Here is a 16492-nt window from a genome sequence, read left to right as displayed (position 1 = left end):
ATAATTTTATTGATTTTTAACGTTAGAGTGAAATTTCTCTTCTGATTTATACATTTGACGCTTTTGAACTATAAATTCATTTAATTTGAATAATATTTTATTATTGATATTAATTCTTTAACTGATTATTAAATATAAATTATCATTATATTTAATAAATTTTGATAAATTTAAATGATAATTGTGTTTAATTGAAAGTAATCAGAATATAAATATTTTTTATGTTATTTATTATATTAATTATAAATAAAAAAATTGTAAATAGAGATATAATTATAACAAAATCAATAATAACTTATTAATATTTCAATATATAAGACAGAGTTAATAATCACATTATTACCTTACTACCTATTACTTGTCACACTATTTATAATAAAAAATTATTAAAATATTTTATTATTAACAAATTAAAAAAATTAGTAATAAAAGATAAATAGACCCTTAAAAATAATTTTTTTAACCTTTCAACAAATTTTGTTAATGAATTTTATTTAATCTTTGAATAAAAGATTAAAAGGATAAATAATAATAATAATAATTTACTTTTGCCGTTTTAGTATTTACAATTAATAGCTTAAATTATTTATATACTCTTATCCTAAGTATAAAATAAAATAAATAATTTATCTCCCTCGATTTCACCACTCTCTACTTCATTAGAAAAATCTCATTCACAAAATTGTATATAATGTTATTAAATAACAATTTCCATCATATTATTCAACATTTTTTGGAATTTTTTTTATGTTCAGACGTAAAGGATAAGAGGACTTCTTATTTATTCGTATTAGATTAGTTCCTTTTTAGCATTAACAACATAAATAGAAGAAGGCAAAACAAATGTGAAGTTTATATTGTTTTTGTTTCATTTTAAATAATTCATACAACGTTAAAAGTCTTAAACAAATCGAAGAATAGTTGTTTAACAAAATTGAAAAGTAATGTTTTTTTGTCTAACATTGTTTAAATTCAACTAGTACTTCCTTCCCCTATGGGTAGAGGAAGACCACAACAAAGTTTCTTCTTTGAAAAAAGCACAAGATCCATTAATAGTTGAAAGGGAAACCATCTGCAGAAGGAATGACCACTTTTCTCATCTCCCTCATATTTACAACTCTCTGTCACACCATTTTCCTTCAAAACCACTGCCTTTGTAGAAATCAACCATGACTTTTACCCTTTTATCTCTCGTGGAGAAAGTTAACATGGCCAAGCTTATTAAGCAAGTCAAGTGTTAAAAGGAGATGGTTAGGGCTGGATTCGAGCCGAACCGAGTTGAGCTCGGCTCGGTTCATATATGAACTGTTCAAGTTCGGCTCAAGCTCGACTCGGCTCGGCTCGGCTCGCTTTTCCTTATCAAAACGACATCGTTTTGTATAAAAAAAAAAAAATTTACCAAGCCAATTCAAGCTCGGCTAAGCCAAGCTCGTTTCGGACTCGATCGAGCCGAGCTTGGCTCGGCTTGGATCCAACCGTAGAGATGGTCGAGTTCATGGAAAAAGTTTAAGCCTATATTGATAAATCTAAAGAACTAACAATAAAGAATCATAACCACTTTTTTATGGTTTACCATAATAAAATCTACACTCATAGAGTTTTATGATATATTATTTCGTTCATTGAATAAAAAAAAGAGTCGTGGAAACAATGACAGTTTATCTATAATATTATATTGACATTCAAAAATTGAGGTCGAATTGTTCTCAATTTGCAATGAGATCCTAAACTTGCAACTCATTCCCTCTATTTCACTCGACAACATTAAAGTAAAACAAAACAAATTGAATGAAGGGCAGGAATTTTTCGTTTTTAAATTTGGAAGAGATCACTTTATTGGCAGCTCCTTTTACTTTTTGACCTTTACAAAGGCGTAGAGGGGTTGTCTATAAATAAAGATAAAGACAAAACGCCATCCAAAAGGTCAATAGCTTTCCGTTTATTTTTATTTGGCTTCTTCTAACCAGTTTTAGGCGAGGCACCTTATCTTAACAAATTAATTAATTGTTAATTGTAATTGAAGCCAAAAATCTCGATGGCCCATCCCAACTGTCCAATCCCAACATAATCTTATATCTTTGTCAAGGGGAGGGGCAGAGCACATGCATCGACAGCGACTTTAATGGTGTCTCATTTTTCATGCTCTAAGTATTATTTTGTCAAATTGAATGTTGCGTTACATCAGATAATGTTATTGGTGATTTATATGTATAAAAAAGTAACAAAATTTTAAACTATTCTAAGAATAAAGAAGAGACATAATGCATTTCATCAAAAGGAGAGACAATCGAGTCATTTTGACATTACATCACTAACGTTAAAAGTGAAAAGTAATTTCGTTTTATTGGTCACGGGATGAACCTGTTGCATATTTTTTCACTGTTACTCTTTGTTGTACCAAAATGACAAATTTAAAACATTTAGATTTGACGGGTAAAAAGTGACTGATAAACTATTATTATTATTATTTGTATATTATCAATAACTTAAAAATTCTCCTTGTGATATTTGATTTTGTAATCAAGTGCAATTACAGCAACGGCCAAACCAATCTTCTTAAAGGGTATAATAGTAAAATGGACGACTATGTTTTGGCAAGTGGGACCGCAAGGTTACAACGACGAGGAGTGGCTCACTATGGGCCACTCGAGGCCCAACAATTTTGCCTATGGTTTATAATTGATCAAGAAAAGTATTAACATGATCCCAGTAGTTGAACATTACTGACCTTGAGAGTTGGATTTGATCCGAATTGTTCAAATTTAAATTTGAATAAGTCAAAGAATTGAACTTGTTTTGATAAAATGAATCAAATTTTAACTAATCCAAATATTCAAGTTCAAGCTAACTTATTCAAACCCATTTCGAATTGAATGAAGCTTTAAAACAACCATAAATGAGAAGTCTGGCATAAGATGAAAGGCTAGATAACAGTAACAATTATTCTCTGGACAGACTTTCTCCTATAAAAATATATGAGAACTACACTAAAGACGAGTCTACTCATCATATGATAAGTGACTGGTTATGTGGACAATATGTTATAGTAAAGATATTTATATGTAGTTGACACAAAATGCAGAATTTTTTTATTTTGTTATGTCCAGAAATAGCCAAAAAAAGAAAAAAAGAATATTGACAGTTCCAAACCATTTTCACAATTTGCTCGATAACATTTAATCTTTATCTCTTATAATTATGATGAGACAAGCACGTTGAACAAATTTCTTTATTGAACCGAGGTCCCCGTGCTCTATGAATAGCAAGATTATAAGAAGGCAAAGGGACAAGGGTTTCCAATTTTAGGTACTTCTCCTCATCGATGGATTAATTCAGTTCAGCAACGAATTTCCAGAATTTATTACTGCATTGAAAATCCTAGCTACTCATGGCATTTCAACTTTCAAATGAAGCAACTGCAAGCATGAAATTTATTCAATCTCAATATCATCATGACATATGTCTGTGGTTTCATCCCAGCTAGATTTATCAAGCAGCAAATGGGGCGCCTTTTGTTTGTCCGGGAATATCTGGGGAAAAAATGATGCCCAGTCACAGATGTCAACTACATTTTTCGTAATATGATTAAGCACTCCAATTTGACCCGAACTATCAAATTCCAGGAAATTTGCATGCTTGTCCTCATCAATAAACTGTGAAAATATGTTTTCCTCTTGGTGACACTGAACAGCAGGATCAATAGATGAATAGTGCACATTTGAGGAATTGTTCATCGATAAGAATTTCCTTCCTAAACAAAAATCAAGTTCAGAGGACAGGTGAGCTTCTGTACCAGGACCAAGATGCCTCTCACTGGAGACCTCGCTTGAAAACCAGTGGTGATTTCCAGGAGAAAGGGAGGCCCTGCTACCCCTGAATGCGGTGAAATGAAAATCTTCACCCGTACAAAGGTAGTTTGGCATGTGTGATAATGCTAAAGGGTAATTGTTAAAATCTTCCGGTGTATCTTCCTCCTGACTTCCTAAAGATTTACTTCCGAACTCATGTTTGTCATATCGGTTTGAAGAGGAATGTGCTAATGCATAGAAGTTTGGATGATAGTTGTAAATTAAGGAGGACACACAGAGCTCACTAGCACCAATTGACCCATACTCTTTGTAACGATCGGGGTCGTGATTGCTGCCCCATGGAGTTGAAGGTGTGGAATAAGTGACCAACTCCGTATTTTTAGAAACAACCGCGGAATATCTTTCTTTTGGCTCATTAGGGGAATCCCATTCGAGCAGCAGAGGGTGTTTCTCTCTTCCAAACAAGGAACCATCTAAATATTGGGAATCGTCCAGCTCTTCGACCATAACAGGAGGAAGATATCTGTTTTTTTTGGAAAGAGAACTAACTGAGCCCCCCTCAATCCACGGAATTGTATTTCTTATACCACCCGATTCATAGCTGGGTACCCGTAGAATGTTGTCAAGGAGGCTGTTGTGACCATAATATCTTCCAGAATCAGATCTTGTAGGAGCCTCATCTCTGTAATGTTCCAAGTATGGATCAAATTCAATCTCTGTAACGTTTCTTGTGGACGTGTAATGAGGTTTCTTTAAGTGAATATTTGAATGAGGCCAAGAAAGTAAAGTATTGCTTTCCCCTTGCTCAGACTCTGGAATCTTGAAACTCTGGCAGAGAAATTAAATTTGCTTGGCAATCAAGATTGAAAAACAAGAATTCTATTTTAAAACAGAGAAGGATATTAAATAGAGCATATACGTATTCTTCGTTGATCTGCGGTAACAGCCGACTGAGGAGCACAGAAACAAAATCATACCTGCAAAAAATTCCATGAAGTCCATGTTGCAATACAGAAACTACAACAAAACTTATCAACAATGGTGTGTCTAACCGTTTAGAACAGAGTTCTTCAATTTCAGGAAATGCGGTATCTGTAACCCACTGACGTAGCTTCCGTCTCTTTGTTGAGAAGAGATCTTCTTGCTGATTCCCAATTCCTGGAAGTTGATGTCATTCGACCACGTATCACAATACAATGCTTTAACGTTCCCAGTTTGATGAACACAACAATCGGGCATCAAAAGAAATTCGGAAATGATTTTCCCTGCTGCTGCTACTACTACGATGTCTTATAAGTAGCATTTATATTATTTATATTTATATTTTATTTTCTTCAGTCAACTTGGCTTCTAAAACGCGAGAAACAAGGAATGACTGTTATTTCATAAACTGAAAAGTACCCTGAGGTCTCCCGGCTATGTTATATTCCTCCATGCTTTTCCTTGCTCTGTATATATCTCCAAAATCAGTAGCAGCTTTCTTCTCATCTACTTTAACTAAAAAACAAAAACCGTGAATTACTTGCAGAAATAAACTTGAATTTTAGGCTTCATAGCTGGATGACATTGTTTCAGCTAAACTGGAAACATTACAAAAATGATTTTAAAATGTTAAATGCAGGTGTGAATTAATGCTTGTAAGGGATATGCTTTATCATTTTACAACACAACATACACAATCAAATAAACGACTTCATGAAGCAAACAATCGTAAACTGATGAGCATATAGTATAACATTTTATGTAAATATAATCAATATATGGAAATTGACTGAATTAACAACATGGCAAAATGGAACTGTTTAGAATTTAGCAGAATTCTGGGAAGGGTTAAGAACACTTAGGCGTACCAACTGGCGAGAGGAGTAAGTCCGGATTAAGACAGGGTTCAATTGGCAATCTCAAGTCATTGAAGCTATTCTTGATCGCATCGCTGCAATCCACATTAGAGAGGTAACTTGATCCCAACAACTTCGATCCACTTTCCTCCTTATCTAATGGACGGGACTGTGATCCGTGGCCTGCCTTTGTCTTTAGCTTTTTAAAAAATGCGTACTCTGAAGTTTTAGGCTCACCAGCTGCATACAACACAATATTTAAAACCGTAACCACGATGAACCATTAAAGAGTGGAAAACGAATCTGGCGAATGAATTTCAAGATAAATAATTCCAAAGACGCGAAAGAAGCGGAAAAGGAACCTTTTGCACTGCTGAATGGGTTGTCGGAGCTCCGAATTGCTCCATGAGATGAGGTTCGAACAGGTGGTGAGCCTTTAGGGTTATTTTGAGGATTTTGTCTCTTCATTTTTTGAATTATATGCAATCTGTGATCGGAGTTTGGTTTTCTGGAGTTGAAGAGATGCTTTAGATTGGGAGTCTGGACTTGAACTGAGACATTTAGGCGCGAAAACGGGACGTCATGTCACGTGACAGAGACAGTACTGGGCGAAGTCTGCATATTACAGAAATCTGGGGTTTCCATAGCAGTGTGGGATTTCCTAGTGGCTTCTCAGAAAAAGTACCGGAGTCAGATTACAATGCTGAGCGAACCCGCTTAGCAAGCGAGAGTCGAATGATTTGTAATCACATTATCCAAACAAAATGGATATGGTGCAGAGGTGGCAGCACCCTAGTGGAGGAAACGATTGATTCCACCTTCAAAGATCAGATAATTCCTCCTTCCAAAAACACAAAATTTTAGTTAATTTCAAGCCTCTCAAACTTCGTTCTCGTCCTCACCCTATTCTACTTTCTGCAACTATTCATCAATTAAACGCACACACGGAGAGAGACACAGAGGCAAGGCAATAGTATGGCGAGCTGCAGTATGGCTTCTGCTGCTTCTGGCTTCTTGCTGACACCCAGTGTTGCAATCAATGCAAACTCAGCTTCTAGGAGCAATATGTTGTTTTACCCTTCAAAGAACACCGCCTTCAGCAACAACAAGTCAAGGCTTGTTGTAAGAGTAGCTGAAGAAGGACCTGCCCCGCCGGCCACCACCGCTGCCCCGCCTAAAGGTGAAGCCCCGAAGCCCAAGCCACCTCCAATTGGACCCAAGAGAGGTGCTAAGGTGAGTCCTAACCATGCCAAACTACACGTGGCCGGAAACTAGTTTATAACCTCTTGGCTTTACAAGGGTTAATAATGCTAGATGACACATAACAATCTTAAGAAGTTGATTATTAAGCATTTCAATCAACAGGTGAAGATTCTGAGGAGGGAGTCTTACTGGTACAATGGAATTGGATCTGTTGTAGCTGTTGACCAGGTCCGATTTCTCTTTATATTTCTATGGCTCTCACCCCAAGCATTCAATCATTTTTTATGGGTTTCTAAAGCTTACTTGTATCTTGAGCAGGATCCCAAAACTCGTTACCCAGTTGTGGTTCGATTCAACAAAGTTAATTATGCAAATGTATCCACAAACAACTTCGCATTGGATGAGATTGAAGAAGTTAAATGAGTTTATAATAGCTGTGTAATTTTGACTTTCACATTATTCTCCTAGCTAGCTTAAGCTTTTGTGTGCCAGGAATGTGTATTATATTCTTCCAGTGAATTCTTGTATTTTCAACATGTTAATCATGTTTTATGCTAGTATCTGAACAAAGACATGTCCACAACATACATACATGATAAACCATTGGCAATCATTTTAAATCCATATGAACATCAATACTACATCACTATCATCCATCATTGAGCGACATCAAAGACTAAAAACAAGCAAGATTGCCTTTTAAGACCATCTGAAAGTGGTTTTGATCCTAAGTAATTCACTTCTATCTTTCTTTGATGGATCAAGAAATGAAATATTATATCTGAGAAACTGATAGGTAGTACATAACTAAAGTAAATATATGAATAGAGTTGGGGTACTTAGCTACAAATTTTCATTAGTAACTCACTCCCATTTGCATATTTTAAGAAATTAATCAGATTCCACACCTCCTTACGGGATATTAATTTGAATAAATAAAATCAAGATACTATTGTGTTAGATTATATAACAGAGAACCTTTCTTTGATCCGGTACTACACTTGGTACACTAGTAGTGCTTCAAATATGCAGACCATGAGTTCTGTACAGAACTGCTGAGAGGGGGAATGTATTGCCAAAACCAAGCTTCCAAAATTGCAAAACCAATTCTTTTTATGAAATAATATGGCATAAATCCTCATGATTCAGCTTTCTATGCAAAAATTTCTACTTTTTTTTGGGATTGTTTGAAAACTATAGGCGACAACTTACATCATCTCTTTCTAGCATCAAAAAATGCATGTATCTCCAAGATCAAAAGGGAAAATATGGTAATAACTTTTTCTAAGCACATGGGACCTAAATGTTGATACAAAATGCAATTGGCAGCAAGTTAAAAGAAAAAAGATAAAGAAAGCAAGATTATACAAAACTTACCACTGACTAGTCCAACATGAATCTCAATTAAAAAAGGGGGAAAGTTGTAATAACTGAACACATTTTCTTTAAAGAACTCTTCCATCCATGCCATCAAGAAGGCCTGTCCACATCCCTTTAACTGGGGGTAACTGTGCGACAAAAGCATTCCAAGGAGGGTAGCCAACTCCACTACCACGGACACGACCATCCAGGCGTAGAGATAAATACCTGCAGAATTAACACACATTAGATGATAGAGTCTTTACAAGAACCATTTTTATGATAACTTCCTTGAAATGCAGTGCTCTTCGAGCATTTACGCCAGGTTTTGAAGCCATCTGTATGATGCACAATTGCTAATTTGTCCAGTGATGTACAAAGATTTTAAGATATGAGGTCTGATTAATAATACCTAGGAAAAAACCAAATATTTAAAAGCCTCCATATGCACGGTACATGCTTCTGAAAGATATGTTTGTATTTGTATGTATATATTAAAAGGATAATCCACAGATCAGATTATGGTGTTTAACATGGAAGACCACTTACACAGGAGACTCAGGGGAGATACCAGCCAATTTCTTTTGTTCATCTAACCACCTGTTTATGTGTATCATGTTAGATAGAGAGAACTCAAAACAGACTAGATCAACTTTCTGAATGAAGTCTCTTACTTGGACCATTCAGAAACATAAACAGGAGTCAGTTGCCAGAGTCTCTTCCTTTTGCTGGTAATATCTTTCATCTCCTCACTTTCGACAAACTCAAAACTTGGAAGGTTCCCATCTGTGGCAAAAGAGACCACAAGCACCCCACGGTCCAAAAGGCTCTGAGTGAAAGGTTCACTAAGTTTGAAAGACTCTGTAATGAAGGATGCAGGGCCTGCACAGATTACCAGACGAGCAATCCCTCGTAAAGCATTCACAGAGATAATCCTGTTTTCGTCCACACGGAGCTTCAGTTTTGACAGGCTTTCTTCTCTTGTAAGCTTAGCCAGTTGTGCATTCCTAGCTTTGTTCTCCCTGTAATAGAGAAATGCAAATAGGGAAACTGCTCCAACATCTATGCCAAGCCCTTTCGCAATCTCAGGGACTTCAGCTGCTCTTGCGGAATTTGTTAGTGCAGCAATTAACTGTGTGGTGGCTATTAATCCTCCCAGAGCTCCACTGGCAATAAAAGCAAGATAAAAGAACATCCGAACAGACCGAAAGGGAGACAGAACTTCACTCCTTATCTTGGCTGCAGAACTAAATAACAAATAAAGTTATGAAACAAGGAAGCCTCACTTGTTAAACAGATTAGAAAGAAACTATGTCAGAGAAGCAGCTGGAAATAAAACCAATCTAATTTTGTATATATGAAGCATTTTGTTAAAAAGAAATTGTGTTTTGCAACAGAAATTTGCATGTGAGAGTTACACTGCCTGATGTTGATGAATATGTGATCCATCATTTATTGACATAAACGGGCTATTGCTACTAACACAAGATTACCAGATGAAGTTTCTTGCCCAAATATCTGTTGAACATTATGTCACAGCTACTTTGTTCTTGTGGCTATTGCTACAAACACTAGATTGCCATGATAACTTTGTACATGGTCTACAAAATCTTATCTCTTGTAGTAAATAAAAAGGACATCTACAAGAACCAATTTTCAAAAACAATCAGAGAATTTTGATTTCTGTCAATTCATTTACCAGTTAGCAGCAGGCAGACACAGTAATAATTTGAAACTAAGATCGCAAACTAGTATTCACATGAACACTCAATTTCACTACTGCAACTACAAAAAAAAAAAAAAAAAAAGCGAATATTGAAACTAAAAGTACTCTTCTTTTTAACAAATATACATTTTTTCATTTGACTCCAAAATCATAAGGGTAACAACACAAGACAATCATCTAAAGGCTAAAGTTAAAAAAGTACTAAAACGGAAAGTACCTAATTTCAGAGTCTTGGGAGGATCCATTAGTAACTGAGCAGGTGATTGTAGAAGAGAATGGTAACTTCTTTGAGGTCTTGATAGAACAAAATGATAAACTAACGGAGGAATTTGAACTTTTTCTATAACTGTTCAGAATTTCGCAGCAAAACCTGCAATTATTGTTACTTAAGTAGTTATAGTGGTTATGAGTAAGGCTAGGGACTCCGAGAAAGTAAGAAAATCGTGCTACAGAAGCCATGAGGGACATTGAAGAGTTTTCACAGTAGAGAATGCCAAAGATGCATGGCTTTCCATTGGGCTTCTGAACCGGTGGTGGAGACTCTAGTTACTGCCATTTGTATGATGTGATTACGATGCTGCCACGCTGGTTGCTTGTCAACTCCAAAGTCCAAACCCAGGCCTCTGCCAATATAAAAAGCCCAGAGTAAGAAAAATTATTGTACTGGCCCACGCTCAAAGTATACTTCTGCTTTGCCTATAAACAATCGCTAATTTAAATACATAAATAAATATATATTATATATATATATTATTATATAATTAATTATTATTTTATTTAAATAAAAAATTATTAATCGTAATATACATATATTTATATATTCAAAATATGTATACATAATTTTATTCTCGCTTGAAAAACTATTTTTGAAACCCAGCTATAAATGAACTTGCAGGAGTTGAGAGACTAATAACCTTAAATATTTTTTGAGCACCAATGTCAAAGACTCTTCTGAGCTTAGCACCTCAGATATTTTTTCTTCATCTGTAATTGTATTGAATAGTCTACACTTTCAACATTTTTCGCATACTTTCACGCTGCTGTTGATGAGCAAGATAAGGCTGCAAAAGAATTATTGAAAATCTTGGAAGAGCGTGACCTTGGAGAGCGCAAGTTTTTTGGAGGAGACAAAATTGAATTGACTGATACAGCCTTTGGATGGTTAACACCAGCTGGGGGATAGTTTCAGTAATAAAGTTCCAATACAAAGCCCATCCTCCGGCTTTCTCACGAAACACCTAATAAAATCATATGATCTTTCAATTCTATTTTCCCAATGACAGAAGCATTATAAAGCACAAAAGTAAAATAATGTACTGGGTTGCATCTATTCACCATCAAAAAACCCTTCATCTACTGCTAGACTGAAGAGTTTCAACGAGATTTACATGAAATGACCGAACAACAAACTTTCATGAGTTCATATACAGTTCATTTTAAGAAAAATACATAAAGATAATCGTTAAAGTAATATATATGTTCACGAGGCGAAAAATACTCCTAGAGACAGAAATGTAGGAGATCTTCTCAAGAAATCGAAGTTTGCTGGAGAAGTGAAATTCTCCAACTAATCAAACTGCCAAGACAGCTAGCTCTTTGTATTTTTAGTAGCTTCTAACAGCAAAGGCTCAAGTTCTCCTTTCCGATACAACTTCACAGTATCTGCATTAGAGCAGGAATAAATAATAACAATCAAATCGGAATCATAAACATTATAACTACTATTGCTTACATTAAAGAGAGATTAGATTCGTTTAGTGAAACAAAATTTTCATATGTAGAGTTAGATTTAAAAGATAGGGACTTCAACAAAATGCAATAACTTCAACTAAAGATCATACATTTTTTCTACTTAGAAAACAACGATGACTAAAGGAGGCAAGTCTTTATGTGGTCATACAGAAACCACCTCAATAAATAACTAATATGCATCTAATAATATCATAGCAACAATTAGATAAATAAAGTTGAACACAGAAACAAACTCAAAAGGTGGAAATTTTTCTTCTGAAGGAGACTAAAACAAAATGAGAAGAGTGCTAGCAAAAAAGGTACCTGTACAACCACCAATGTGTTTGCCCCCTGTCATGGAATAGAACAAAGATTTTGAGCAATACGCACATAAAAAATTGGAAATCAATACATAAAAAAAATTGTAGCATAATGACAGCGTGCTTCCAAAAGAATAACGATTATATGTTTCTGCGACTAAAAGTCATCAGCTTCCAAAATGATACTAATTGCAAAAACAAAGCTTTCAGTGTTTCGATGCTCATTTTAATTATTTGTAAAGGCTCAGCCATTATGTTTACTGCATTTTAGATCATCACTTAAAATCCAGTACGATCACACAACTGCATACGCAATTGCAGAAACATATTGATCCACTTGACTTGCATCAACCACACTAGAAACTCTGAGGCAGAGTCAGCTTACCTTCTTCATTTTCATTTTGTAGTCAATACTTAACCAAAACCAATGAGTTGGAATTTTCTATGAATTTCAACATCTTTTTATCTGCAGTATTACCAAGGAAAACCTCCTAGCTAAAGTCAAGCCAACATGCATGTTCCAGTCAATGAGCACTCAAACTCGATAATGAAGACTTCTCCAAAACATGAAGGTATAACCAACTATATTTTGTTATTGAGAAAAGTAAAATTTGACTGAATTGATTTTTTATGAGAGTTGACAGATTTTAGCTTCTATAATAGGATTTGATCTTAATGGCTTTATTGAGTTTGGCACAAATTAGCAACATATTATTATCATGCAGAAGACAGTTATTGGCTTCAAGTTACATGTATGCTAAAGTTTTGCAAAGACTTTAGAGGTTAAAATTATAGACATAAAGGTATAAGGACTCCTTACACTCATTCTAAAATATCCAGAAATCATTTCTAGTCCACTTTAGGCTTGGAGAAAGAGAGCAGAAAGCTTCTAATCTTTAACCAAAGATTCAGTTCAGAATATTGGCAATGAACTAGTTAAGAAAATTAGGCATCACTGACCTATAACAACAGATTCAAACGTGGTTTACTCAATTGCTTCTCAAATATATCACACATCCATGTCTATTTAAAGAAAATGATCATCAAAATGTTTTATAAAAATTATGTGCATATGTATCAAAGAACAAAATGTATATAAAACTTCGTTATGATAAAAGTATCCTATGTTTTATGCAGTTATTCTTCAAATACTCTTGAAAATGAACATTCCAAAAGCAGTACATACCAATGAAAACATTTGGGACAGTATGTTGTCCAGTTAGTCTTTCCAGTACTTTCTGCACTTGAAGACCTTGGGGACCTGAAAGAGAGAAAAGTTTTAAGAACACCGTGTGATAAGTTTTGATAAACAATTGCTCATCTTCAACTTAATGGGGAAAGAATAAAAAGAGCTAATATTGAAATTAATTGAAAGTCCACCATCTAATCAAATGGAAAATGGAAAAAGGGTTTTCTTAAGATGCAACATGGTTTTACTTTTTATAGTTTTAGAATTACTGTCTAAAATAACTGGATGCACATAAGATGACACAAATTGTGGTATGCCATCCCCCAGGAAGAAGATGTACCTATTGATTCAGTTTAAAAAATATAAACAAAAAGAATTCACAGAAAACAATTGATATGAAAGAATAGATCATTATGCTTTTGTCATACCCATTTCGTCCAATTCAATGACCAACGGCTCCACGCCAAGTCTGTTGAACAGAGTTTTCACCTCAGATGAGTACCTTCAAAACAACAGTCACCGATAACCCATTTCAAACACATTTTTATCAAATCAAATACAAAATACAAAAAAAAAAAGAAAACCCAAATCGATGGATATTAAGATGGGTGAAAATTGAAACTTACGAGCACCAAGTTTTGGAGTAAACAACAACTGGGTTCTCATTGACAGTCTTTTTCACGGTCTCCTCGAGCCTAGAGCCGAACGAAGAAGCCATGGCTTGAATCGAGAGGGACCTACTGTTTCTTCTGCCATCGATGCTCAAGCTTGTTAATGAACACTGCTTGTTAAAGTTCACAGGAGAGGGATTGTGCGTGGAGATATAAAATAAAGAAGGAGAAGAGAAAGTGCGCGAAGGATTTAGATTAAAAGAATTGAACTTGGTGAGATTAGATTTGATTGCCATGCTTTTGTTTTCTTTTACCTTCCTTTGGTTGAGAGCACTGAGGTGTGATGGTTTATTTTCCACAACTTTCTTGAAGCATTTTTAATGGCTTTTGTGTTTATGGACTTCTATTTTTCTTGCTTGGGTTTTAACCGTTTGTTGTCAATACTATGAGACTGCAGTTTCAATATTGGGCCTCATCTTTTGTGCTATCAATCTGGCCCAGTCATTTTGTGGACAAGCTCCAGGTCCCGGAGCTTGATAAATTGCCTTATTGCCCATAAAGAAAGCAAAAGTGATCGAGGTTGCCCTCAAATGCAGGAAGCAAAAGGTTTATACTTCACACAAACTTAACTTTATAAATCACTTTGTTGACAGTATATAGCAAAATGGTCTATCTAAAATCCCCTGCTTTCTTTTATTTCAAATCGAGGAGTTATTTTTGTTGGAATATGTAAGTTAGTGATTAAAAAAAATAAAAGAGTATATAATATATATTGGGACCCAAGTAAATTTATGTTAGAGTCTATAATTAATAATCCTTAAAACCCTTGATCCAATCCTGTTGTCATTCAAGAAAGAGGGCACTCTCCTTCTGAACCCAACTGATGCAATTTGGAGCTAGTCTGAGGCTGGTTCACAAATTTGGATAGAAAGAAAAAGTGAATTAAAAAACAAGTTGTTTCTAAATTAAGTTTGAATCTCGGTTTTATAAATGAAGTCAAGTTTGAGCTTGGAAGATTTCAACTTATCAATCTCACAACAATTTTTCGTTTGGTCATATTAATTTGGATTGAATTCAGCCGGCCCGACCCAACAATATATTTACATGTCAGCACTTTTACCTTTTATATTGGGCCTGGGTCTCTCCCTAAACAAGCGGTTCTCTGATGTGGCCCAAACTCTAATCCGATTTAAGATAAAGATACTTCCGATTTGCCTTGTGGATCAAGTTCCCCGCGGCAGTTAAAAGCAGAGATTTTGGCGCTACGCTAAAACTGCTTTAAAATTTAAAATGTCTCGGCTCATCAAAACTTTACGTCTTGGGGCTTTTTTTTTTTTTTTTACGCATCTGCTTTTCTTTAACTTCTTATAAAGATTTGGCTCAAAGGCAATATCATGAGTAAAATTTGGCTATGGATGAAGAAGAATTAATGTTAGGTAATCATGTTTAATATGTTGCTGATGAGCTTTTTGATTTACTGGCTATTTGTCTGTTTCTCTCTAGTCCAATTACTTTTCACACTTTAGCTGTATTTTAATAATTTTACTAAATTTCCTTTTTAACCATGGCAGGTTTTACGAACAAGTACTTGTTCCCAGCGAGCTATCAACGCAACAACCTTAGCATTTTAACGACAGAGCAGAGAATAAAAAGCATGAAAAGAGGCTAAAAATACGTTTGATTTGATCGCACAACACTGATCTGGCTTTGCGAATTGAGGTACGCCAGTTCAATGTTATTCAGTCTTCGCTATTATTTAATTTGTTGTCATGGTGATTATATATGACAATTCAAATAATTGATTTGTTCGGTTCTGATTCCATTTAGTAGTTTATATCAGTAAAAAGTTCTGAATCTTTTTATAAGTATTTATAACATAATTATGGGATCATTATCATCCAGGATCCTTAGTAGACGAGTTGATGAATTATACTTAAGGATTCTCTGTAGACGAGTTGATGTACTGTAGAAAGATCAATTTATGCATGTATTTTTTTTTTATAATTAGATTAAATTTATTGTTTACTTCCTTTAATTCAATCAAACTACTATTATTTTAACAGTTATCTTCATAGTTTTGCAAAATTATTTTTCCTGATGATTTGTGTTTGGATATTCTTGAACAGCTACTAAAAGCTCATTTAAATATAAAGTATTTTCATGGTCATAAATATCGCACATATGATTGCATAACATGGATACACAGTGATAAAGAATAGGATGTACCTTAAAGTGCGCCTAAGTTAACATTTTGTGCTCCTTCCATCAACACTGCGCGAGGGCCCAAGGGGCTTCCATTATCCTTCTTTTCCTCATGCATCCCTGATCACGTCCCACACCATAAAGTCAGTTCCTGGCCTGTCAAATCTTCAAACGCGTGAACTATTATATCTCTTATATTGCCAGTAATGTCCTACCCTGATGTGAAGGGACATGGGGTGGGCTATGACAACTAGGCATGTCAGTTAGAGATAGTGGCTAGGTTGAGGGAGTTCAGTTTGTGATTGTTGTTTTATGTTATATTTATCTGTATTACGTTTCCGGGTAGCGGTCATTAATTTCAAGTCGGTCTGGAATAAGGATCACAGTGAGGTTATAAGGTTCCGGAATAAGAAAATGACTCGCCTTGAATACTACAATGAATAATTTGGAGACAATTAACTAGTTGTGGACCTCGATTATCAGTGCATATGAAGAAAGAAAGTG

The 16492-nt window shown here is 34.9% G+C and overlaps 4 protein-coding genes across 5 annotated transcripts; 1 reads left to right on the top strand and 3 right to left on the bottom strand.

The window, feature by feature from the left end:
• Window positions 1–3401: 3401 nt before the first annotated feature.
• Window positions 3402–6302, bottom strand: LOC123215315. 2 transcript variants are annotated; one of them, XM_044635355.1, is made up of 6 exons: window positions 6010–6302; window positions 5660–5887; window positions 5211–5306; window positions 4862–4967; window positions 4729–4786; window positions 3402–4637 (listed from the first exon to the last, which is right to left on the bottom strand). In XM_044635355.1, exons 1-6 carry the CDS (start codon window positions 6113–6115, stop codon window positions 3432–3434), a joined length of 1800 nt encoding a protein of 599 aa, XP_044491290.1. In that variant the 5' UTR covers window positions 6116–6302; the 3' UTR covers window positions 3402–3431. The 2 variants fall into 2 exon arrangements, with proteins under 2 accessions (XP_044491290.1, XP_044491289.1); XM_044635354.1 differs by having other exon boundaries at window positions 4729–4967.
• A 142-nt stretch (window positions 6303–6444) lies between these two features.
• LOC123215318 (photosystem I reaction center subunit IV A, chloroplastic) lies at window positions 6445–7420 on the top strand. Its single transcript, XM_044635358.1, has 3 exons — window positions 6445–6880; window positions 7013–7078; window positions 7169–7420. Exons 1-3 carry the CDS (start codon window positions 6623–6625, stop codon window positions 7271–7273), a joined length of 429 nt encoding a protein of 142 aa, XP_044491293.1. The 5' UTR covers window positions 6445–6622; the 3' UTR covers window positions 7274–7420.
• A 697-nt stretch (window positions 7421–8117) lies between these two features.
• LOC123215316 (protein LOW PSII ACCUMULATION 1, chloroplastic) lies at window positions 8118–10549 on the bottom strand. The gene is made up of 4 exons (XM_044635356.1): window positions 10153–10549; window positions 8884–9456; window positions 8759–8809; window positions 8118–8437 (listed from the first exon to the last, which is right to left on the bottom strand). The coding sequence occupies exons 1-4, from the start codon at window positions 10401–10403 to the stop codon at window positions 8296–8298; spliced, it is 1017 nt and encodes a 338-aa protein (XP_044491291.1). The 5' UTR covers window positions 10404–10549; the 3' UTR covers window positions 8118–8295.
• Window positions 10550–11239: 690 nt separating this feature from the next.
• Window positions 11240–14189, bottom strand: LOC123215317 (glutaredoxin-C5, chloroplastic-like). The gene is made up of 5 exons (XM_044635357.1): window positions 13802–14189; window positions 13604–13677; window positions 13173–13247; window positions 11991–12017; window positions 11240–11597 (listed from the first exon to the last, which is right to left on the bottom strand). Exons 1-5 carry the CDS (start codon window positions 14080–14082, stop codon window positions 11524–11526), a joined length of 531 nt encoding a protein of 176 aa, XP_044491292.1. The 5' UTR covers window positions 14083–14189; the 3' UTR covers window positions 11240–11523.
• Window positions 14190–16492: the final 2303 nt, after the last annotated feature.

Source organism: Mangifera indica, chromosome 5 (genome assembly GCF_011075055.1).
Source record: "Mangifera indica cultivar Alphonso chromosome 5, CATAS_Mindica_2.1, whole genome shotgun sequence".
Classification (NCBI taxonomy): domain Eukaryota; kingdom Viridiplantae; phylum Streptophyta; class Magnoliopsida; order Sapindales; family Anacardiaceae; genus Mangifera; species Mangifera indica.
This window is presented reverse-complemented; position numbering and strand designations above follow the sequence as displayed.

What these genes read in the sequence shown, in the direction of transcription:
- LOC123215315 (XM_044635354.1), bottom strand. Translation starts at nt 6,115, where the DNA reads ATGAAGAGACAAAATCCTCAAAATAACCCTAAAGGCTCACCACCTGTT. An exon ending in CTTACTCCTCTCGCCAGTTG is followed by an intron (nt 5,307 to 5,659) that starts GTACGCCTAAGT and finishes TTTGTTTTTTAG; the next exon opens with TTAAAGTAGATGAGAAGAAA. An exon ending in CGCAGATCAACGAAGAATAC is followed by an intron (nt 4,638 to 4,728) that starts GTATATGCTCTA and finishes TTTCTCTGCCAG; the next exon opens with AGTTTCAAGATTCCAGAGTC.
- LOC123215318 (XM_044635358.1), top strand. Translation starts at nt 6,623, where the DNA reads ATGGCGAGCTGCAGTATGGCTTCTGCTGCTTCTGGCTTCTTGCTGACA. An exon ending in GACCCAAGAGAGGTGCTAAG is followed by an intron (nt 6,881 to 7,012) that starts GTGAGTCCTAAC and finishes TTCAATCAACAG; the next exon opens with GTGAAGATTCTGAGGAGGGA. An exon ending in CTGTTGTAGCTGTTGACCAG is followed by an intron (nt 7,079 to 7,168) that starts GTCCGATTTCTC and finishes TATCTTGAGCAG; the next exon opens with GATCCCAAAACTCGTTACCC.
- LOC123215316 (XM_044635356.1), bottom strand. Translation starts at nt 10,403, where the DNA reads ATGTCCCTCATGGCTTCTGTAGCACGATTTTCTTACTTTCTCGGAGTC. An exon ending in TCCCAAGACTCTGAAATTAG is followed by an intron (nt 9,457 to 10,152) that starts GTACTTTCCGTT and finishes TTTGTTATTTAG; the next exon opens with TTCTGCAGCCAAGATAAGGA. An exon ending in ATCTCCCCTGAGTCTCCTGT is followed by an intron (nt 8,438 to 8,758) that starts GTAAGTGGTCTT and finishes TTAATTCTGCAG; the next exon opens with GTATTTATCTCTACGCCTGG.
- LOC123215317 (XM_044635357.1), bottom strand. Translation starts at nt 14,082, where the DNA reads ATGGCAATCAAATCTAATCTCACCAAGTTCAATTCTTTTAATCTAAAT. An exon ending in TACTCCAAAACTTGGTGCTC is followed by an intron (nt 13,678 to 13,801) that starts GTAAGTTTCAAT and finishes GTTGTTTTGAAG; the next exon opens with GTACTCATCTGAGGTGAAAA. An exon ending in TGTCCCAAATGTTTTCATTG is followed by an intron (nt 12,018 to 13,172) that starts GTATGTACTGCT and finishes ATTCCATGACAG; the next exon opens with GGGGCAAACACATTGGTGGT.